Source organism: Microcaecilia unicolor, chromosome 2, assembly GCF_901765095.1.
Source record: "Microcaecilia unicolor chromosome 2, aMicUni1.1, whole genome shotgun sequence".
In the NCBI taxonomy this organism is placed as follows: Eukaryota; Metazoa; Chordata; class Amphibia; order Gymnophiona; family Siphonopidae; genus Microcaecilia; species Microcaecilia unicolor.
Window position 1 is genome coordinate 430,518,452 of NC_044032.1, and position 23,867 is coordinate 430,542,318.

General features: G+C 46.8%; 1 protein-coding gene across 1 annotated transcript in view; it reads right to left on the reverse strand.

The window, feature by feature from the left end:
- Window positions 1-23,867, reverse strand: part of PAPSS1 (3'-phosphoadenosine 5'-phosphosulfate synthase 1) — a 222,783-nt gene that overhangs the window by 56,707 nt on the left and 142,209 nt on the right. The window contains exon 8 of the mRNA XM_030190780.1: window positions 21,095-21,300. Coding sequence (XP_030046640.1) covers window positions 21,095-21,300 — 206 coding nt within the window. The remainder of the gene's footprint in view (window positions 1-21,094; window positions 21,301-23,867) is intronic.

Here is a 23,867-nt window from a genome sequence, read left to right on the forward strand (position 1 = left end):
TGCAGTTCCTGGGTAATAATCTCCTCTGGGTTTAGCATAGGGATGAGGACTACAAGCTTTGACAATTCCCAGTGGACCTCATTGGTCCACATTCACACACCCAAACTTTTGTTTTTGGTCGAAACCAGGCAACAATTTTTGTTGATCTCTACCCGTGCTTCTTGCTAATAAAGTGTACCCAAAAAGCAATGAACACCTGCAGCATTTAAAGAATTTGTGCTCTCAGGATAGAACAATACTCTGGAGCTGAATGCATCACGGAGTTAAATTTACCTTGCAGACTCTCTAGGCGTTTCTCAACAGCCTTGACATGTGGTCTAAAATCCGATATGCCTCAGTGGAAAGATACTATGAGCAAAACCACATCAAGTGCTAGTGGCTGCTTTTTCTTTCTTCTCAAAATAGTCCAGAACCTACTGCTGAGTAGATTATAGCCAAGAGCAGGAGAGCGCAAGAGGCACGTTTTCAAGATATTAATTACATTTACAGAGAGAGAGATGAAAAGGGAATTATGTAGTGCTCACAGGCGGTTAGGTAAGGGAGCTGCCTGGGATGTGTGCCATACAAGTGATGGGCTGTCTAGCACTGTCTGAACTTCACTGGAGTCTTATGCAGGAGCTGAAAAATGTTTTGCTTTAAGCTTTCACTCTATTAACACATGGCTTTCTTACTCATCGTGGTACAGAGTCTCTTTTCACTTTGTTGCTTCACAGGTTATTTTGTGGTTTAGAAATAAATTCCTCCCAAATTTGTCCTCTGTTTTTGACAGTGTGTCATGACATTTTGTCATGGCATTAAAGACCTACTGGCATTGGTTCTATAGTTCTTGAGTAGTCAAGAAATGCAGGTTAGGATGCTTCTTTCATTTCCTCGGCGTGCTTTTTGCAGTGGTGTCAGCGCTACTGGTTAACAGTTTATTTGCAACCTCAGTTCTGTATTCTGGGATCATAATATGTTTTATCATTTTTTATGCTGACATATTTTATGCCCCACTCTGGATTGCTACTAGAGTTCATCATTCTCCTACTTTTGCCTGCCTTGATTCTGTTGCACACTGGCTCTCTAAACATTGGTCTGCAATTAATGTGTCAGGTTCTCAGGTTCAGGAGCCCGCGGGGCTGGGCTCTGGAGCAAACGTGAGCCCTGGGCTGCTGCCGAGGAGCGACAGCAGCAGGCAAAACCCACCAACCAATGCTGGGCAAGCACCGCCCAGCGAGCCGGAACACATGGACTGGAACACTGGACTGGAATCCCCCGGACTGGAGGACACAGGACTGGAACCCCCCAGACTGGAACACTGGACTGGAATCCCCCGGACTGGAGGACACAGGACTGGAACACCGCTTCACCTGCACTTAGAGGCAGATGCAGCAACCAAACGTAAAAAAATCTAAATCGTTAAAGTCCATAACGATTTTAAAATAACGAAAAATGCACCAAAAAAAAAAGTCACACATGCTGAGATCGGTATTGAAACGTACAATGTATCAAAGAATCACAATACACATCGTTAATCGGCCCCCAAATCATGCGCAGAGCAGCCAAGCGTTATGTTAGCTGCTCTGCGCATGCCACAAACAGTCAAACACAGTCAAATCACAAGCACATGGCTCCCAAATCAAATCAAAATAAAAAAAGGATCGGGAGGGGGCAAGGGCGCTCATCAGGAGCGTCTGTACGGACGGCCTTGCCCCCCCCCCCCCCCGCTGCTCCCCACTTTCCGCCGCTCCCCCCACCCGAAAAAGCAAAATTCAAGCAGCCCCTGCCCCCCTCCCTTCCTCACTACTCTCACCTCAGCTCCGCCTCACGACATCCTCCGTCCTGTGCCCCGCCCCCTTTTGGGGTCGTCGCCGCCATTCCCCTCCTCCATCGGGCCCCCCTCCTCTTACCGGGCCCGTGCAGCGCCTCTCTCCTCTGTCCGAAGGCGCTGCACGGGCAAGAAGAAAGGCCTGATGCCTGCCTTTGCCCAGCTTCGATGGCGCGTCTTTCTCCTGCTGGCCCGCCCCTTTTGACGTCGGTAACCTACGTAGGTTACTGACGTCAGACAGGGGCGGGCGCAGCAGGAGAAAGACGCGCCATCGCGAAGGCAGGCATCAGCTGATTCAGCTTTCTTCTTGCCCGTGCAGCGCCTTCGGACAGAGGAGAGAGGCGCTGCACGGGCCCGGTAAGAGGAAGGGGGGCCCGATGGAGGAGGGGAATGGCGGCGACGACCCCAAAAGGGGGGCGGGGCACGGACGGAGGATGTCAGGAGGCGGAGCTGAGGGGAGACAGAGTAGTGAGGAAGGGAGGGGGGCCGGGGCTGCTAGAATTTTGCTTTTTCGGGGGAGGGGGGGGCGGCGGAAAGTGGGGAGCAGCGGGGGGGGGGGGGCAAGGCCGTCCGTACAGGACGCTCCTGATGAGCGCCCTTGCCCCCTCCCGATCCTTTTTTTATTTTTATTTTTTTATGTGTTTTCTGAGGTCCTTTGGACCAATCACAGCGCTTTTAGCTCTGCTAATGCGCTGGGATTGGCTCAAAGTTTGTTTATTTTTTCACTTAACACTTTTTCCTGGCACAGAGCTGTCCTAACGAGAGGTCCAGACCTCTCGTTAGTTTTCCTGCCTTTTTCCTGCGTAAAGGCAATCGGAAAAGGTTAGTGCATGTCGTTTCAATGGGGTTTCACACTAATTGCTCATCTCCATTCCGTTTTCGTTAGCTGCTACTGTCGTCGGAAAATAGGCTTAAGTGCATGGAAAGGATAGGAAATTCTTCCCTGAGGGCTCATTTAACGATGAAAAACGTTTAGTGCATCTACCTCTTAGTTACTAAGCCCCCCAGGAGTTGAGCTCCTGGGTTCGAGTAGCCGGCAGGACTTACTGGATACCGGTGACACAGGGACCAGGACTGGAAACAGAAGTACTCCTAAACCTAAACTGATCTAAGTGCTCCCAAGCCCTAACCCAGCAGGAGTGTTCATAACAGAAAACTGACAAAAGGACTTCCTAAGTCCTATACTAAACAGGAGCTCCTAAGCCCTGCTCAAGAAAGGGACTTCCTAAGCCCTAAACTAACAGAGCAGGGAACTAAACACAAAGCTAACACAGGTACTACTAAGCACCAAGCTACAAGCAGAGATCTACACTAACAAGCTAAACACAAAACTAACAAGCTACCTAAGCACTGCTCTAGCAAGCTAGATACAAAACTAACAAGGAGCTTCCAAAGCACTACTCTGGCAAGCAACCAGAAGAGCTCCTAGCAATTAAAGGGAAGACAGGGGAGCCACAAGGAAAAAGCAGGGAGGCTAACACATAAGCCAAAAGTGATTCTAAATCACCAAACATCAAAGACTGCAATGCTCCCAATAGCACAACACCAGAAGTACTTCTAACAGCAAACTCTGCAGTGTTCCTAACAACACCAAACCCTGAAGTACTTCTATCAGCAACAGAGCTTCCAAAGCCCTACACATAGCAATGCTTCCAAAACCAAGAGGGAAAAGCAAGGGAACCATAAGGGAAAAGCAGGAAAGCTAAACACACAGTCACCAGTGCACACTGCACTAACACTAACTTGGACCTTAGCAAAAGCAAGCAGGGAAACTAGACACAAAGTCAGAAGTGCACACTGCACCACCCTACCTAAAGCAAACACCACCGTTGCAAAGGCCCTGAATGAAACAACACCACTTCCTTATCAAGGCCCTCCCTGATGATGTCACACTCCCTAGACCTAGGCAAAAGCACACTGACCCAGAGAGGCCCAACCCACATCAATGCAAAACCGTGAAGCACTTGAAGCCAGTACACCCAAAGAGAGGTAGAGCTAACTCAGTCCACCCACCCAGCTGCAGTAAAGTAAAACAATTAACCCCATGCTGCTGGAAGCTGCCAGCACAGAGAGACAGAGCCAGCTCAGAAAGGACAGACAAAAGAAACAGAAGCAGCTAAGAAGCTGACCCCAGGAAAGAGGTAAGTTTGAGAGGGGTTCTGACCCAATCATAACAGCACTCTCCCCCTCAGGCTCCCGTGTCCCACGGGAGCTCCAGGTCTCAAAAGACAATTTAGGTCTCCATGGGTAGCTGTGATGAAATCTCCCAATGGGTTTCACAACATAAATCTGGGCGGCTGGGCAGGACGTGACAAGTACATCTGGAACTAGGAAACCAGAATGGCTTTGGCCGCCACGAGGCTCTTTAGAACGGCTGCTAGGCAGGATCAGAGTCTTGGATGCAACAAGTGGAGTTCTATTCAAAAGGAAACATCTCCTGAAGGAGTCCACAACTTCCTTGACTTCCTGGCACTCCACTGTAGCAGCCAGAACTGGGCTAGAGCCCACACCCATCCTGGAATCTGAAGCCGGACAGGAACTTGAACAGGACTTCAGACTGGACCTTGCCTCTTGGCTGGAGCTGGAACTCAGGAGGAGTTCAACATCTTGGTTGAAGTGGGAACTCAGAGTAGACTCAGCATCTTGCCTGAGACTGCATTCTGATCCGGCCTCAGCATCTTGGCCGGAACTGCCACTCAATTCTGACTCAGCCTCTTGGCTGGACTCGGTACTCAGCGTAGACTTAGCATCTCGGCTGGCACTGAAACTCGCTCCGGACTCAGCATCTTGGCCGGAACTGCAACTCACACCGGACTCAGCATCTTGGCCGGAACTGCAACTTGACCCGGACTCAGCATCTTGACCGGGACTGCAACTTGACCCGGACTCAGCATCTTGCTTGGAACTGGAACTCCAACTTGACCCAGACTCAGCATCTTGGCAGGGACTGCAACTTGACCTGGACTCAGCATCTTGCCTGGGACTGGAACTCCAACTTGACCCGGACTCAGCATCTTGACCGGGACGGCAACTCTCACCGGACTCAGCATCTTGGCCGGGACTGTAACTTGACCCGGACTTAGCATCTTGCCCAGGACTGTAACTCAATTCTGATTCGGCATCTCGGCTGAACTCTGCACTCAGTGCAGACTCAGCACTCATCGTGGACTCGTCATCTTGGCTGGGCTCTGCACTCGGTGTAAACTCAGCACTCATCGTGGACTCATTATCTTGGCTGGGCTCTGCACTCGGTGTAGATTCAGCATCCCGGCTGGGACTGCCAACTCGATTCAGACTCAGCCATCCCGGCTGGAACTACAACTCGCTCCAGACTCAGCATCTTGACTGGAACTGCAACTCGCTCCAGACTCAGCATCTTGACTGGAACTGCCACTCGATCCAGACTCAGCATCTTGACTGGAACTACCACTCGATCCAGACTCAGCATCTTGACTGGAACTACAACTCGATCCAGACTCAGCATCTTGACTGGAACTGCAACTCGCTCCAGACTCAGCTATCTTGACTAACTACAACTCGATCCAGACTCAGCATCTTGACTGGAACTGCAACTCGCTCCCGACTCAGCATCTTGACTGGAACTACCCACTCGATCCAGACTCAGCATCTTGACTGGAACTACAACTCGATCCAGACTCAGCATCTTGACTGGAACTGCAACTCGCTCCAGACTCAGCATCTGACTAACTACAACTCGCTCCAGACTTAGCATCTTGACTGGAACTGCAACTCAATCCAGACTCAGCATTTGACTGAACTGCAACTCTATCCAGACTCAGCATCTTGACTGCCAATGCTGCAACTCACTCAGACTCAGCATCTTGACTGGAACTGCAACTCGCTCCAGACTCAGCATCTTGACTGGAACTACAACTCGCTCCAGACTTAGCATCTTGACTGGAACTGCAACTCGATCCAGACTCAGCATTTTGACTGGAACTGCAACTCGATCCGGACTCAGCATCTTGGCTGCCACTGCTGCAACTCGGAGTGGACACAGCATCACGGCTGGCCTCAGTACTCGGTGTAGACTCAGCCCACAGCACGGACTCAGCATCTCGGCTGGGACTGGCACTTGGTCCGGGACTACTAAGCCATCTTCTTTCAGCTAGGTCCTCAAGAGTATCCCACAGGGCTGGATCCGAGAGGAGTTGGAAGCGGTAAAAGACCTAGGCAAAAGCACACTGACCCAGAGAGGCCCAACCCACACCAATGCAAAACCGTGAAGCACTTGAAGCCAGTACACCCAAAGAGAGGTAGAGCTAACTCAGTCCACCCACCCAGCTGTAGTAAAGTAAAACAATTAACCCCATGCTGCTGGAAGCTGCCAGCACAGAGAGACAGAGCCAGCTCAGAAAGGACAGAGAGAAGCCAGCTAAGAAGCTGACCCCCAGGAAAGAGGTAAGTTTCAGAGGGGTTCTGACCCCAATCATAACAAAATGTCAGAAAAAACTGAAGTCCTGATAGTTGTCTCGGGAGGCTGCTTTTGAACCCCCTTCAATTTTATTGTTGCAGGGCAGGGTGTGCAAGTTAACGGTTAAACTAAAGTTCTTTTGAACTGTACTCTGTCATTTTTACTGCATATTAATGCTGTAATTCGGTCTGTGTTTTTTAAGATGTGGATGCTGTGCCTGTTGAAACCTTAATTTGGATTATAGTGACTGTCGTATTGTTTTCCAAGCTTTGTCGTTGCCCTGTTTTGACTACTGTAATTCCATCTACCAACGTTTACCATTATCCACTCTTAGGGCACTCCAACTTGGCTCGGTTACTGCTCGGTCAATGCCATTATGTCCATGTGATTCTCCCTCTGGCCTAATTGCACTGGATTCCTAATGAATTTCAGATTAGATTGTTTTTCATCTTTAAAATTGTGCAGTCCCAGCTGTCTGTTGCAGCCTTATTCTCTTTGACCAACTCAATCTTGTCTCTGTGACATGTAGCAAAGTTACTCACCTGTAGCAGATGTTCTCCAAGAACAGTAGGCAGGTGAATCTGCAAAACCAAATACCTATGGCAAAGGCTCTGGATGCTGTATCAAAGCATCACAGGTAGCCTGGACCATGTACTTTCAGAAATCTCACTCTTCGGCTACTAGCTGGTGGAGTTTCTCAGTTTTCTCCTGAGGGAAAGTTTCTGCAAACTTTGCCATACGGCACACAATGTTACACATGATGAAGAAAAGCTGGTAAGAAGCTAAGCGAGTGGCCTAGTGGTTAGGGTGGTGGACTTTGGTCCTGAGGAACTGAGTTCGATTCCCACTTCAGGCACAGGCAGCTCCTTGTGACTCTGGGCAAGTCACTTAACCCTCCATTGCCCCATGTAAGCCGCATTGAGCCTGCCATGAGTGGGAAGCGCGGGGTACAAATGTAACAAAAATAAATAAATAAAATAAAATGCAGAAATGAGAACAACATTCTTAAAGAACATCTTCCCCCAAAATCCTAAAGTCCAAGCCTCTCTCCCACAGGACACCAAAGAGCAAGTCTTGGCTCTTTTCAGAATAGATTCAACCACCACGGAACAGTGAGGAAGCTGGAGCTTCTTGAATCCTGGAGCCTTTTGGAGATTTAGCCCCATTTGCATTGCTTTGTACTGGGCAATATTAACATTTCATCTAGCATTTTGATGCCCAGTTCCTCAGCCATAAAAAGTCATTCCTCCTTTCCTCAAAGTCTGCTTACGTTTTAGCTTCTCTGAATAACTTTTTGCCATCTGCAAATTTGATAAAAACTCTCTCTTTGTTGCCTTTCCCAGATCATTAATGAAAAGTTCAACACCAGTCCAGATACACTATATATCAACTCGTTCACCCAGTTTAAATGTTATTTACAATATCTAATAAATCAATATGGAATAATTTTATTTTCTTGAATCTATATTGTTCTTCCATATTCAGTATGTATATCCATATGCCCAGCAATACTACTTTTAAAACCTGTTTTAATTGAAGATTTCTAATATACATTAACAGAAAAGCACACTTGTAAAACAGAAATAGGGTACACTGAACATCCCTATTTTAAATAAGAAAGAAGAAAAACACACAAACAGGAAAAAAAGATCTAGTAATTGGGAGTTTGAATACCTTAATTAGACCACAAATAAACAAGAGAAAGGGAGACTATCAGATAGTAAGAGGAATAGATAAATATCACTTAAACAAAAAGGAAAAGTCTCAACATACTATCCACATATAATATGCATTTATCAGAGTAAACTTAGAGGAAAAGTTACCCCCTGCCTCAGCATACAAAAAAAAACAAAAACACCTGAAATAGAATCCCAAAGAGACAAAACAAAATGATTATCACCAAATTAATTCTAATAACCTACACTTTATCCCTAATTCACCAAACACTAACCACCCCCCTCACAAACAACAAAAACATACCCACACTAATTAACCTCTTCAGATTACCTAGGCACAACACACCTCACCAGAACAACAATAATTAAAACAATGAAAAAACTACCACACAGGGACAAACATATCACAAAGGAAAGAAAGGACATAACAAACCCACACAACAAGAGAACAGACAACTTAAGAAATCATCACAACTATGAACACAAAAGACCCCTACCAAACAATCCAGGTGGGATACATAAACGCCAGATCAGTAGTAAATAAAACAACAACAATAACTGACTGGATCACAGCAGAAAATCTTGACCTAGTACTCATCAGCGAAACCTGGATCCACGATCACAAGGACCCCATAATCCTAGAACGCTGTCCCCCAGGTTACAAAATTACACACTGGACAAGGAAAGAAAAAAGAGGAGGTGGAATAGCAATAATCTACAGATCCCACTTCACCGTAAATCCAACTGCTGAGTCTATAACGCCAAAACTAGAAATTGCCTCAGTGAGAATCCACCATGCTACCCTGCTCGACCATCTAAACGTGGTCAATCAAACATGAATTTTATATCGAATACATGTATATCCAACTTGCTCATAATAGGGGACATAAACCTGCACCTGGAAGACCCTAATGCAACTAATACACGTGACTGCAAAGACTTCCTACACCATTGGGACCTTAACCTGCCTAATATGCAAGCTACACACGTCAAAGGACACACAATTGACCTCCTTACACACAAACTATCCTTAGACTCAAACCTTATACTAATAGATACAAAATGGACGGCCGTACCATGGTCAGACACCATAAATTAAACGTAGCCCTACAATGGCGGAAAAAAGACACACCCAACAAGAAAGCACAACCTACACCACTAGAGCACAGATCGATCCTGTTACTTCTGGCAACAGATCTACAAAAATGAATGGTTAGCCCAGACAGACTCCAAACAATATCTTCAAAATTGGGACGACAGATGCAGGAGCATACTAGATGAAACTGCACCAATACAAACAAGAACCACACGAAGACACAGCTCAATACCTTGGTTCAACGAAGAACTGAAAAAACTAAAAACACAAGTCAGGAGACTCGAACGCGCATGGCAAAAAATGAAAAATGAACATACACTTAAAGATTGGAAACAAATGCAAAGAAAATCCTTCTGCTACTACTAATTGTATACTTTCTCATGGAGTCTCACTATTCATGATGTATTGTAAGTCACATTGAGCCTGCAAAGAGGTGGGAAAATGTGGGATACAAATGCAGCAAATAAATAAATAAATATACAATAAGACAAACCAAAAGAGCATACTACAAAACCAAAATAAGACCAGACTACAAAGACGCACATAAACTCTACCAACTCGTGAATAAATTAATAGCCACTGCACCGGTTACCACAGCCAGCACAGACACCCCATCGGCAGATCAACTTGCCAAATACTTCAATGAGAAAATTATAAAATTTTGATCCACATTACCACAACACCACTGATCACGAAAAATTTATGGACTGCCTGGACCCTACTCCCGGTGAATACCCAGCAGACCGAACCTGGAATGACTTTGACCTGCTAACCGAAGAAACCATAACTCAAGCACTCAACAAATTCTCCAAACCCTACTGCAAACTGGATATTTGCCCCAGTAACCTAATAAGGTTCGCCCCCAAACGCTTCATAACAGAGCTTACATCACACCAGGTCTACCTTACAGTCCTGATGGTCTATGGGCCTCTTCGTGGCAGAAAAGAACCCCACTCTTTCCTGTCCTTTGGCACTGTTTCTTCAAAATGGCTGCCGAGACTTTAAGCGGAAGTCTCTCAAGGCTGTTGCTTGAAGTCTCAGCGGCCATTTTGAAGAAGAAGCAGCAGCAGCAGCGAGCAGGAAAGAGTGGGATTATTTCCTATCCAGAAGAAGCTCCTAGACCACCTGGGTGCATTAAGGTAGGTTGGGGAGGAAAGGCCAGCCAGTCATCAAGACAATTAGCCAGTCAGCCAGGAGCCTGTGTGTGCTGGGGAACAATAGGCTCGCTAAATTCCCCAAACTGGAACAACCAGCTCTCGTGAGCCGTTGCAAGCCAGCTCCAGCACACCACTGCCTAAAAGTCTTAGAAGTATTCATAAATCTCAGGTTAAAACTTATACTCATGTCCTCCAATTTGCTCAGTTTTCTGATGAACCAAATCTTTGTCTTTTATCAAAGCAGAATTAAGATCCTTAACTTCATTTCGTTCTTTCTCCAAGTCTCAACCATATTGGTCAATACTAAGGGGGCACTAAGGGAAGACAAGGCCATAGTGGAGAGATTAAATGAATTCTTTGCTTTGGACCTCACTGAGGAAGATGATGGGGAGACAAGTGCCATAAAAAATGTATTCAATGCTGATGGGTCAGAGAAACTGAATGAAATCTCCATAAACCCGGAAGATGTAATGGCGCAATTTAGCAAATTGAAAAGTAAGTACCACATCGCCTGGACCAGATGGTATACATCCCAGAGTACTGATAGAACTGAAAAATGAACTTGCAGAGCTACTGCCAGTAATATGTAATTTATCTTTAAAATCAAGCATGGTACTGGAAGGTTGGAGGGTGGCCAATATAACGCTAACTTTTTAAAAAGGTTCCAGAAGTGATCGGGAAATTATAGACCGGTGAGCCTGACATCAGTGCCGGGCAGAATGGTAGAGACTACTATAAAAAACAAAATTACAGAGCATAAACAAAGGCATGGATTAATGATAAAAAGCCAACATGGATTTAGTCAAAGGAAATCTTACCTCAACAATCTACTACATTCCTTTGAAGGGGTGAATACACATGTGAATAAAGGTGAGCCAATTGATATTGTGTACTTGGATTTTAAAAAGGCATTTTGTCTAGTACACAAGAACATACAAATAGCCATACTTGGTTCAACCAATGGTCCATCTAGCCCAGTATCCCGCTTCCAACAGTGGCCAATCCAGGTCACAAGTACCTGGCAGAAACCTAATTATTAGCAACATTCCATGCTACTGATACTGGGGCAAGCAGTGGCTTCTCCCAAGTTCATCTCAATAACAAGGCTATGGACTTTTCCTCCAGGAACTTGTCCAAACCTTTTTTAAACCCAGATACACATTCTCCAGCAGCAAGTTCCACAGCTTATCTGAGTGAAAAAATATTTATTCCTGTTTGTTTTAAAAGTATTTCCACGTAATTTTATTGAGGGTCCCCTGGTCTTTGTACTTACTGAAAGAGTGAAAATTGATTTACTTCTACCCATTCTACACCATTCAGGATTTTATAGACCTCAATCAATCATATCCCCCCCTCAGCCGTCTTTTTTCCAAGCTGAAGAGCCCCAACCTCTTTAGCCTTTCTTCATACAGGAGGAATTCAATCCCCTTTATCATTTTGGTTGCTCCTCTTTGAACCTTTTCTAATTCCGATATATGCTGACTCTGGCATTGGATGCTGATCCTCCCAGCATTGCCTGCTGAATGACCTTCCCTTTTCCAAGGTATATTGAAAGTATTGGTAAATGCCAAAGAGGAAAAAAGTCCATGGGCATTCAGAGATCATGCCACCATGTTGTTCCACTCTCTTCTTCAGAGTTAACTAGTAATGCTATTTTTAATTTATTTCTGCCTTTTGCTCACTGGTCTCTACTTTTAAGGATTATCCTTTAAGCTTTATTTCTAAAGCATTACACTGACCACCCTGCAGTCCTCAGGTACAGTGGCAGATTTTAATAAGTTGCAGATTATAAGCAGCATGTCTGTAATTTCATGCTGGGTTCCAATGATTTTCTACTATTTAGTTTGCCAATTTGCCCTATTATTCTTTCAAATCACATAAATTTGCATCAATTCCCCCAAATCAGGATCCACATATGTAGTGTCACATCATACCTTACGCTATGAGTTTATCTTATTGGGCAAACTGGATGGACTACACATGGCTTTATCTGCCATCATCTACTATGTAACAAAAAAATGGCTCTGGATCTCTTCAACATCCTCTACAGTGAAAACCAAATCAAGAAATCCATCAAGTTTACCTGTGAGGGCTTTATCCTACCTGAACACCTTTTTTACTCCCTAGTGATCTAATGATCTAACTGGCTCCTCTGCAGACTTTTTGCTGCTGAGGTACTATAAAAAGTTATTTATTCTTTTTTTTTTTTTTTTTTTTAATATTTATAGATTACAAAAACACACATACAAGTATAACACTTGAAAAGAAAATAAGAGCCGTTATATTAAAAAAAAGAACAAAGGAAATTATGAGGAAAGTGAATGATACATACCTGTAGCAGGTGTTCTCCGAGGACAGCAGGCTGATTGTTCTCACGACTGGGTGACGTCCGCGGCAGCCCCCACCAACCGGAAGAAGCTTCACAACTGGGGTATCCCTAGCTCTCAGGCTCACTCAAAACAAGAACCCAGGTCAAATGAACCTCGCAACGGCGAGGATACAACAGAAAATTGACCTACGAAGAACAACTAACTGAGAGTGCAGCCTGACCAGAATAAATGCGGGTCCTGGAGGGTGGAGTTGGATTACACCCCAAACAGATTCTGCAGCACCGACTGCCCGAACCGACTGTCGCGTTGGGTATCCTGCTGGAGGCAGTAATGTGATGTGAATGTGTGGACCGATGACCACGTCGCAGCCTTGCAAATCTCTTCAATAGTGGCTGACTTCAAGTGGGCCACTGACGCTGCCATGGCTCTAACACTATGAGCCGTGACATGACCCTCAAGAGCCAGCCCAGCCTGGGCGTAAGTGAAGGAAATGCAATCTGCTAGCCAATTGGAGATGGTGCGTTTCCCGAGAGCGACCCCTAGCCTGTTAGGGTCGAAAGAAACAAACAATTGGGCGGACTGTCTGTGGGGCTGTGTCCGCTCCAAGTAGAAGGCCAATGCTCTCTTGCAGTCCAATGTGTGCAACTGACGTTCAGCAGGGCGGGTATGCGGCCTGGGGAAGAATGTTGGCAAGACAATTGACTGGTTAAGATGGAACTCCAACACCACCTTCTGCAGGAACTTTGGGTGGGTGCGGAGCACTACTCTGTTGTGATGAAATTTGGTATATGGAGCATGAGCTACCAGGGCTTGAAGCTCACTGACCCTACGAGCTGAAGTAACTGCCACCAAGAAAATGACCTTCCAGGTCAAGTACTTCAGATGGCAGGTATTCAGTGGCTCAAAAGGAGGTTTCATCAGCTGGGTGAGGACGACGTTGAGATCCCATGACACTGCAGGAGGCTTGATAGGGGGCTTTGACAAAAGCAAGCCTCTCATGAATCGAACGACTAAAGGCTCTCCAGAGATGGCTTTACCTTCCACACGATAATGGTAAGCACTAATCGCACTAAGGTGATTCCTTACTGAGTTGGTCTTGAGGCCAGACTCTGATAAGTGCAGAAGGTATTCAAGCAGGTTCTGTGCAGGGCAAGAACGAGGTTCTAGGGCCTTGCTCTCACACCAAACTACAAACCTCCTCCACTTGAAAAAGTAACTCTTTTTAGTGGAATCCTTCCTAGAGGCAAGCAAGACACGGGAGACACCCTCAGACAGACCCAACGCAGTGAAGTCTATGCCCTCAACATCCAGGCCATGAGAGCCAGGGACTGAAGGTTGGGGTGCAGCAACGCTCCGTCGTTCTGCGAAATGAGAGTCGGAAAACACTCCAATCTCCACGGTTCTTCGGAGGACAACTCCAGAAGAAGAGGGAACCAGATCTGACGGGGCCAAAGGGCGCTATCAGAATCATGGAGCCGTGGTCTTGCTTGAGCTTCAGTAAGGTCTTCCCCACCAAAGGTATGGGAGGATAAGCATACAGGAGGCCGGTCCCCCAATGAAGGAGAAAGGCATCCGACGCTAGCCTGCCGTGTGCCTGAAGTCTGGAACAGAACAGAGGCAGCTTGTGGTTGGTCTGAGAGGCGAAAAGGTCCACCGAGGGGGTGCCCCACTCTCGGAAGATCTTGCGGAACCACTCTGGAATGAAGCGACCACTCGTGCGGTTGCATGACTCTGCTCAGCCTGTCGGCCAGACTGTTGTTTACACCTGCCAGGTATGTGGCTTGGAGGAGCATGCCGAACTGGCACGCCCAACGCCACATCCCGACGGCTTCCTGACACAAGGGGCGAGATCCGGTGCCCCCCTGCTTGTTGGTGTAATACATTGCAACCTGATTGTCTGTCCGAATTTGGATAATTTGGCAGGACAGCCGATCTCTGAAAGCCTTCAGTGCGTTCCAGATCGCTCGGAGCTCCAGGAGGTTGATCTGCAGATCCTTTTCCTGGAGGGACCACAGACCCTGGGTGTGGAGCCCATCGACATGAGCTCCCCACCCCAGGCGAGATGCATCCGTCGTCAGCACTTTCGTGGGCTGTGGAATTTGGAATGGACGTCCCAGGGTCAAATTGGTCCGAATGGTCCACCAGAGCAGTGAAGTGCGGCAACTGGTGGAGAGGCGGATGACATCCTCTAGATTCCCGGTGGCTTGGAACCACTGGGAAGCTAGGGTCCATTGAGCAGATCTCATGTGAAGACGAGCCATGGGAGTCACATGGACTGTGGAGGCCATATGACCCAGAAGTCTCAACATCTGCCGAGCTGTGACCTGCTGAGACGCTCTGGTCCGCGAAGCCAGGGACAGGAGGTTGTTGGCCCTCGCTTTGGGAAGGAAGGCCTGAGCCGTCTGGGTATTCAGCAGAGCTCCTATGAATTCCAGAGACTGGGTTGGCTGGAGATGGGACTTTGGGTAATTTATCACAAACCCCAGCAGCTCCAGGAGTTGAATAGTGCACTGCATGGACCGGAGGGCTCCTGCCTCCGAGGTGTTCTTGACCAGCCAATCGTCGAGATATGGGAACACGTGCACTCCCAGCTTGCGTAGATACGCCGCCACCACCACGAGGCACTTTGTAAACACCCGTGGGGCAGAGGCGAGCCCAAATGGCAGCACACAATACTGAAAGTGCCGTGCGCCCAGGCGGAATCTGAGATACTGTCTGTGAGCTGGCAGTACCGGGATGTGAGTGTATGCGTCCTTTAAATCCAGGGAACATAGCCAATCGTCTTTCTGAATCATTGGCAGAAGGGTGCCCAAGGAAAGCATCCTGAACTTTTCTTTGACCAGGAATTTGTTCAGGCCTCTCAGGTCTAGGATGGGGTGCATCCCCCCTGTTTTCTTTTCCACAAGGAAGTACCTGGAATAGAATCCCTGCCCTTCCTGCCCGGGTGGTACGGGCTCGACTGCATTGGCACTGAGAAGGGCGGAGAGTTCCTCTGCAAGTACCTGCTTGTGATGGGAGCTGAAGGATTGAGCTCCCGGAGGACAATTTGGTGGAAGGGAGGCCAAATTTAGGGCGTATCCGCACCGCACTATTTGGAGAACCCACTGGTCGGAGGTTATGAGAGGCCACCTTTGGTGAAAAAATTTTAACCTCCCTCCGACCGGCAGATCGTCCGGCCACGGACACTTTGAGGGCGGCTATGTTCCGTGGATCCAGTCAAAAGCCCGTCCCCGGCTTTTGCTGTGGAGGCGCAGGGGGCTGCTTAGGCGCACGCTGTTGACGAGAACGAGCACGCTGGGGCTGTCCCTGTGCCTGTCGAGGCCTTCGGGCCGGCTGGGTGTACCTACGCTTGGCAAAAGCGTAGGGCGCAGCCTGCCGGGCCCGGGAAAAAACGTCCACCTGCTGAGGTGGATGCTGAAGGCGCCCGGTGGGAGAGCTTGTCGAGGGCGGTTTCCCGCTGATGCAGTTGGTCCACCAGCTGCTCGACCTTCTCGCCAAAAATATTATCCCCCCGGCAAGGGACGTCGGCCAGTCTCTGCTGGGTGTGGTTGTCCAGGTCAGAAGCACGCAGCCATGAGAGCCTGCGCATCACTATACCTTGGGCCGCAGCACGAGATGCCACGTCACAGGTGTCATAGATACCCCTGGACAGGAACTTTCTGCACGCCTTCAGCTGCCTGACCACCTCCTGATAAGGCCTGGACTGCTCCGGCGGGAGCTTATCAACCAGGTCCGCCAGTTGCTTCACAGTGTTCCGCATGTGGATGCTCGTCTAGAGCTGGTAAGATTGGATGCGGGTCACGAGCATGGAGGATTGGTAGGCCTTCCTCCCAAACGAGTCCAGAGTGCGAGACTCCCGCCCCGGGGGCGCCGAGGCGGTATCCCTCGAACTCCGTGCCCTCTTGAGAGCAGAATCCACGACCGCCGAGTCATGGGGCAATTGGGGCCGCATTAACTCTGGGTCCGAGTGGATTCTGTACTGGGAATCTGCTTTCTTGGGAATGGTGGGATTAGATAATGGTCTCATCCAGTTCCAAAGCAGTGTCTCTTTGAGGACATTGTGCAACGGCACCGTGGAGGACTCTCTAGGTGGTGATGGATAGTCGAGAACCTCGAGCATCTCAGCCCTCGGCTCATCCACAGAGACCACGGGGAAGGGAATGCAAATGGACATGTCCCTTACAAAGGAGGCAAAGGAGAGGCTCTCAGGAGGCGAGAGCTTCCTCTCTGGTGAAGGCGTGGGATCAGAGGGAAGGCCCGCAGACTCCTCTGAGGAGAAATATCTGGGGTCCTCCTCTTCCCCCCACGAGGCCTCTTCCTCGGTATCGGACATAAGCTCATGTAGCTGAGTCCTTAACTGGGCCCGGCTCGACGTCGAGGCACCGAGGCCTCGGTGTCGTCGAGCGGTGGACTCCGGCGCCGGCGGGGACGAAGCTCCCTCCATCGACGGGGACTCCACCTGCGTGGCGGTCGAGACCGGCGCCGCAAGCGGCGGCGGTGTCGAAGGCCTCGGCACCGGGCTAGAGCTCGCCGGCGCCAGTCAACGGCGCCGAGGGCGCAAGCACCCCCGGCGCCGGCACAGCCTGGCGCATCAGCCCTTCCAGGATCCCCGGAAGGATGGCTCGGAGGCACTCGTCCAGGCCCGCTGTCGGGAAAGACGGGGGGACCGGTAGAGGCGTCGGTGCCGGAAGCTGCTCGGGTCCAGGAGACTGCACCGAAGTGCTGGGACCCTGACGCGTCGGTACCTCCACTACCGAAGGGGACCTCTCCTCTCGACGCTGACGCTTCGGCGTCGAGTCCTCGCCGGCACCGATAGCCGGATGCATCGGAGGCGACCGATGACGGTGCTTCTTTGATTTTTTGCGGTGCCCGTCATCGGCGCCAGGTGGAATGGAGGAGGAGGAGGTCGATCCCCCTCGGTCTCGAGGAACCGGGTCAGACAGGGTTCGGTCCCGAGGGCCATGGGCAGAGGGAGTGACCGGGGCCGATTGCCCACGCGGCCTCTCACCCCTACCCTCACCGGAGGACCGGCGGGCCGACGGACCTGTGCTCCTGGGGTCGATGCCATCGGTGCCAATTTCGCGGACATCGATACCGGTACCGAAGAACCGGCAGTCGATACCGATGCTGTCGAGGTCGACGTCGAGGGGCCGGCGCAAGTTCCAAAAAGACGGTCCCGTAGAACTTGCCTCGCAACCTGAGTCCGTTTCCGGAGACCAAGACACAAAGAGCACGACTTGATATTGTGCTCCGGCCCGAGGCACTGGAGGCACCAAGCGTGGGTGTCGGTCTGCGAGATAGGCCGGCCGCATCGACCACACTTCTTAAATCCACTCGGGACCTTCGAGGACATCGACGGAAAAATCGCGTCCGCGAAATTAAAGTCGTCGATGGTGGCGGTAAATCACACCTCGAAAAATAAATCGACCGCGCGGCCACAAGGCCGCAACGCGACGCCCCCACTAGAAAACGAGGGAAAAACAAGCGCGTTCACTTTTATTTATTTTTTTTTTAACAAGAAAAAGAAAAAGGGTCCGGAACGCGCGGGAACCAGAAACAAAAAGATTAGAAATTCACGAAAACGCGACGGTTTTCTGGGGCTGACAAGAGAGAGCGGCGACACACGACTCTCTTCAGCGTGGAAAAAAACAAGACTGGCGGGAACGGTTGCGCACGGGCGGGAAGACGGCCACGCATGCGCGGTGGGCGTGCCCTGCGTGCAGACCGCCCGCGAATCTTCTTCCAGTTGGTGGGGGCTGCCGCGGACGTCACCCAGTCGTGAGAACAAGCAGCCTGTTTGTCCTCGGAGAAAAGAAATAATACGAGACAAAAAATGATCAGCCCTCAAAATTAAAGTCCATAATAGAAGGGAGAAAAGCACCCTTAGGAGAGAAAAAAATCAAATCAAATCCAATACGAGGAAAATGCCTTGACTATAGTGAGCTTAAGCATGACATTTCAAATATAACTTTTCAGGCTGGTCCAGGGACCAGAACAGACCTAATCTCCATAACATTTATTGCTCAAGATAAAAGTTAATTGGAATGGTTCAAAAACATATTCACATTCCTACAGTAAATTATACAGTTGCATGCACATTTCAAAAGCAAATGTGTTCCAAGCTGTTGAACCTTCGGTCTAAGATGCAGAAACCACTGCATTCTTTTCTCCATAGCCCTTGCCAAATTTGGAGAACATCCAAATCTGAGATTCACAAAAAATATTGGATTCTATGCTTGAAATACAATTTCAGAATTGTATCACGGTCCAATTCTAATACAAATTAAACAATCAATCAGTGTAGCAGATGTAACAATCTCTCCTCAAACTGGAACCATTCAAACTATCCGCTGAGACCAGTGCATCTTCCAGCTGATCTGCAACAAGTTTTAAAGAAGTAGATGTTGAAATATAATCTGAAGCAAAGAATCTTCTGGTAATTTTAATATTTTACTAAAGAATCTTTAGGAGAGAATTTAATGAAACACAACCTTTTACTTCTGGAGATACTTTCCATGTATAGCCAAATTGTCGTAAATGAAAGGTGATTCAGTCAATTCCACTTTCAAAACATTAATAGCCAGGTTTCTAACAATTCTGTTATAATCACTGAACATGCTGGCAAGGTAACTGATGTGGAGAAGAAGTTGGAGGTCTGTGCCCTGAAAAAGACAGGTACGAATCAAGGTAAGGTATACACAAAAAATGGCACATGTGAGTTTTTATCTTGTTGGGCAGACTGGATGGACCGTGCAGGTCTTTTTCTGCCGTCATCTACTATGTTTAGATTTTAGACACTTCAAACTGCTGTGATAAAGTCTTACCCAAAGAATCTATGGCAATCCATAAAAAGTCCTGAGTTACTTGAAGGCTTCCCAGCAAACAAGACTTCAATTTTTTACAACTCAGTGATTCAGTAATCTGCTCCTCTAACACAGGGGCTCAACTCACCTGGCGTCAAAAGATATCAAACCTCTCACTTCTGTGGTTATGAACTACGGTACTCAGACTGTTTACATCAAGGTCTGCCAGAAGCTCCCACACTGTAAGCCATCTCTCTTCCATGGCCACAATCCCACCATAACTGCAGTAGAGTACAGGAACTGGCTGTGCTCCTCAGAATTTTACGAAATCTCAAGGGCCTGGGAAATGCCAACTCTCCACTCAGCATTCCTCCCAGTGGCTGCCTTTCCAAAATATTATCAAGTTCAGCCCATGGTGCAGAACCACTCAAAGAACCAACTACTGGCAAGGTAGGTGATTACCTCCACTAATATACGGGGGCAACCCTTCCTCTTATCCACAGCAGTTCCAAAAGGTAAAATGTTTTCAAGAAAAACATGGGAGCTTAACAGCAAAGAAGAGCCAATGCCATCTTGCTTTGCTTCCCATGATCTTTAAAAGTTATTTCTTGCCTCAGTAGCAGCTTCTTCTAAATTTTTCTTAGCCTTCCTTATTAACACACTATGGTGCTCATTTTCCAAGTGGTTTTCTCAAGTCAGGAGCAGTTTCCTGTCAGTGGTCCACTGCTTATGGAGAAAGCTAATCAGTGGTCCACTGCTTATGGAGAAAGCTAATCAGCTAGCTGAAAGTCTTGGACTAACTGAATTCAAAGCCACTGTTGGATGGTTGGAAAGATGGAAGGAGAGGAACAACATAAAATTCAAGAAACAGCACGGTGAAAAACAAGACGCTAATGGCTTTGGTGCTGAAAATTGAGTTGTTTCAGTTCTTCCTACCATCTTGAACGAGTTTGCACCTTGTGACATTATCAATGCTGATGAAAACGGTCTGTACTGGCGAGCGATTCCTGATGGAACACTTGCATTCAAACAAGATGAAACTACAGGAAGTAAAACATCGAAGGACCAACTGACGATCCTCCTTTGCTGCAATATGGATGGGAATGAGAAGTTGGAAACACTCGTCACTAGAAAGAGCAAACAGCCCCGTTGCTTCAAGAATGTTAAGCGACTTCCTGTGTCATACGAGGCTAACGCAAATTCGTGGATGACTGGGGAAATTTGGAAGCAGCGGCTAAAGAAGTTAGAGACTAGAATGCGGGCACAAAAGCATCAGATTTTGTTGCTTTGTGATAATTGTGCTGCACACAGTGATGATGTCAGACTGTCTAACATCAAGGTGGTCTTCCAGCCACCAAACACTACCTCTCTGATCCAACCTATGGTACAGAGGACTATGACTGATTACTTCAAGTAAGCCTAACATCGGTTAACGGAGTCTGTATAATGTCAGTTAATGGAGACTGTATACTGTACATATAATAAACAGTACTGTACATATGTTTATCAGATGTCAAGCTTCTTTGGGTCACAACGGTTAAGTGCACGCTCCGGTTAACTGCATGTATTTCTTTGGTCCCAGACCCTTGCACTTAAGCGGACTGCACTGTGTATACATATATATATATATATATTATATATATATATATATATATATATATATATATATATATATATATATATATACAAACACACACACACACAGTAGATAGAAGAATGGAGTGACTGCAGGAAGTCACTATGGGACTGCCCAGACCAGGAATAGAAATGCAATGGTTTCCCAAGATCACCTTAACATACGGGTGCTCCTTGCATGTTGTTCCCCACTGCCTGGCACAGCGTTCCTCTTTCCTATGCTCATAAAACTCTGGGTTACGGAGGATGGCCACTCGTCGTCCTTCATACACCAGTGCAAATGCTGTGCATCCATCCAATCTCTGCTTGTCTTCCTGAGTTGCTGTCAGTACTATGGGAACTGACAAGTTAATAACTCCCCCTGCAGAGGACAAAGATCAAAAACAGTCACAGTTACTGGAAATGTTACACGGAACAATACCCAGAAGCTATACTGGGACATCTACCCATTAACTTGCGCTAAAGAGTTGGTGACCAAAAATATACATTTGCTGTCTTTCAAATTAAGTATAAACATCTGTCTGAAAAACACCACTAAATCATAATTAATACTAACAAAAACAGTGAAAACTAGTATTAACAGCATTCATCTCAGTCAGGCTGCAGGGCTCAAATATTTGGAGCCTTTGAACATATCTAATTCTTTTATGATTTCCAGAATGAAATATGTAGCTGCCTTTGATATACATATTTTTGAATGGTTAACTTTGACTTTATGTTTGCAAAATGCAGCCTATCAGCAAGGTCATCAAAATTAAGGTGCCCTAGCTAGCAGGCCACGGTTCAAGGACTCTCAAAAGCAAAAACAAGAAAATGAACTGCAGGCTCCTAGGATTAACCAAGGAAACAAGTGAAGTTCAACGTAACTGCTTTACACAGACACAAACACTACAGCAGAAACCGCACACACACATTATATTTTATTTTTATTTATTGCACTTGTATCCCACATTTTACCCACCTATTTGCAGGCTCAATGTGGCTTACATAAACCTGTTATGGCACTGCCATTCCAAGGTAAAAGATGCAGTTGGTGTTACAAAAAATCAAGGATAACAAAGAGAACTATGGAACAGTTATAGAAAGAAGAGTTTCAGGGGAGGTTGGAGTGGTGAAGTATTATAATTAAGCTAGGAATTCTCAGGGTAGGCTTTGTTGAAATATTATCAATTTTGATAGGAACTTGTTACAATCTTGTCTTAATAATGAACTGTTGTGTGCAGAAACACATTGAGGCTCATTTTCAAAGCACTTAGCCTCCCAAAGTTCCATAGAAACCTATGGAACTTAGCCTCCCAAAGTGCTTTGAAAATATGCCTCATTGTGAACTATATCAGCTCTTTTAGCCTTCTTTGGACTGGTTTCCCTCAAGGGGCTGTCTCAAAATTCCACATGTTCACATTAGAGATATTCTGCACTAATCTATTCAATAAGATATCAAAGATATCAGTGTGGGCTGTGCAGGTCTAAAGCACAGCCTAGTCACTGAGGTACATGCGGCAAGATCTGAGGATCAGGCAAAATAACATGCACAAAAGCCAGGAAGAGTAGTGCAGGCCAAATCCTAAGCAAAAGCATATACACTGGAACTTTTGTCCGGAGCCTCAAAGTGTAGTCTCCAGGGATAAAGATTTGTAGCTCTTTTGTACAAGGAATTGCGTGCAGAACTTGTGATGTGCAAATATTTCCCTTTTAAAACTCAGAGGAAATTAAGTCCTGGGGCAAAAAATGTACTATTTCAAAATTGCAAAAGTAAATTGGCTTACAGATTTTTTTTGCCAGACTCCTTAAACTTAGCCCCTAGTGTGTATTAATTCTGCATGAAGGCCTACCTAGAATGTAAAAAGTATTTCCTTAAGTTACTCTTTCACCTTAATCCTATAACCCCTTGTTCCAGAGCTCATTTTCAATTGATACTTGCCTGTTGTGCATTTCTACCACAGAGGTTTAAATGTCTTTATCATATCTCTCCTCTCCCACCTTTTTCAAAAGTTATCTGTCCCCATATGCTTTATGACAAAGACCCCTGAGCATTTTAGTAGCCATCCTCTGGACAGACTCTATCTCTTTTTAAAGGTCCAGAACTGTATGCAGTACTCCAAAAGAGATCTTGCCAGAGACTTACACAAAGGCACTATCACCTTCTTTTTACTGCTGCGGCGGCTGCGCACCATAACAGTAGCATCTACCTCTGGACCCAAAACCAGAAGGATGCCAAGACTGCAGCTGAGATCGTGATCACATGCTTTAAAAGGCAGCTACTATAGCTGGTAAAATTAGGGTGAAAATCTGTTTAGAATTAATTTTGTCTTTCAAAGAAATTCTGAGAATTTATGTCAAATTCTGTATACACTAAAGTGCAGTTTCGGACCTTCATTTTCAATCTTTCAATAACATATTAGAACATTAACTTTATGAACCCAGCGGTGGTGAACTGCATGCATGATCATCAGCTGGTATTTCCTACGTTAGATACCGCTCCTGAGGTGCACTGCCTCAGGGCACTGATGCAAAGGAATAGTTGAGTAAGATTCAAGCCGGAAAGAGCCTCTAGTCATGTTCTTACTCCTATTCTACAAAACATCCGGTACTGAAATCCTACTTGGGCGCATTGCTGCCGGTCATTTAAAAAATGTCTGTTCAATTAGTGCTTGTTTTGTTATCATGCTTTCAGTAATGAACAAGGTTTGGCTAGTCCATGATCTCATACTTCAAAAAAGGACTGAAATATTTTGATAACTGAAACATGGCTATCAGAGGCTAATACTCTCATTATTAATTGACCCTATGGGGTTATAGAAAAAGTGGATGGGTTATGACTATTTTCAGAGAAATTCTAAAGTTTCATGGAAGGTGCTAAGGGGCCCTTTACTGATTTGTATTCGTTTTTGCACTTACTATACATTTAACGCAAGATTTAACGTGTAG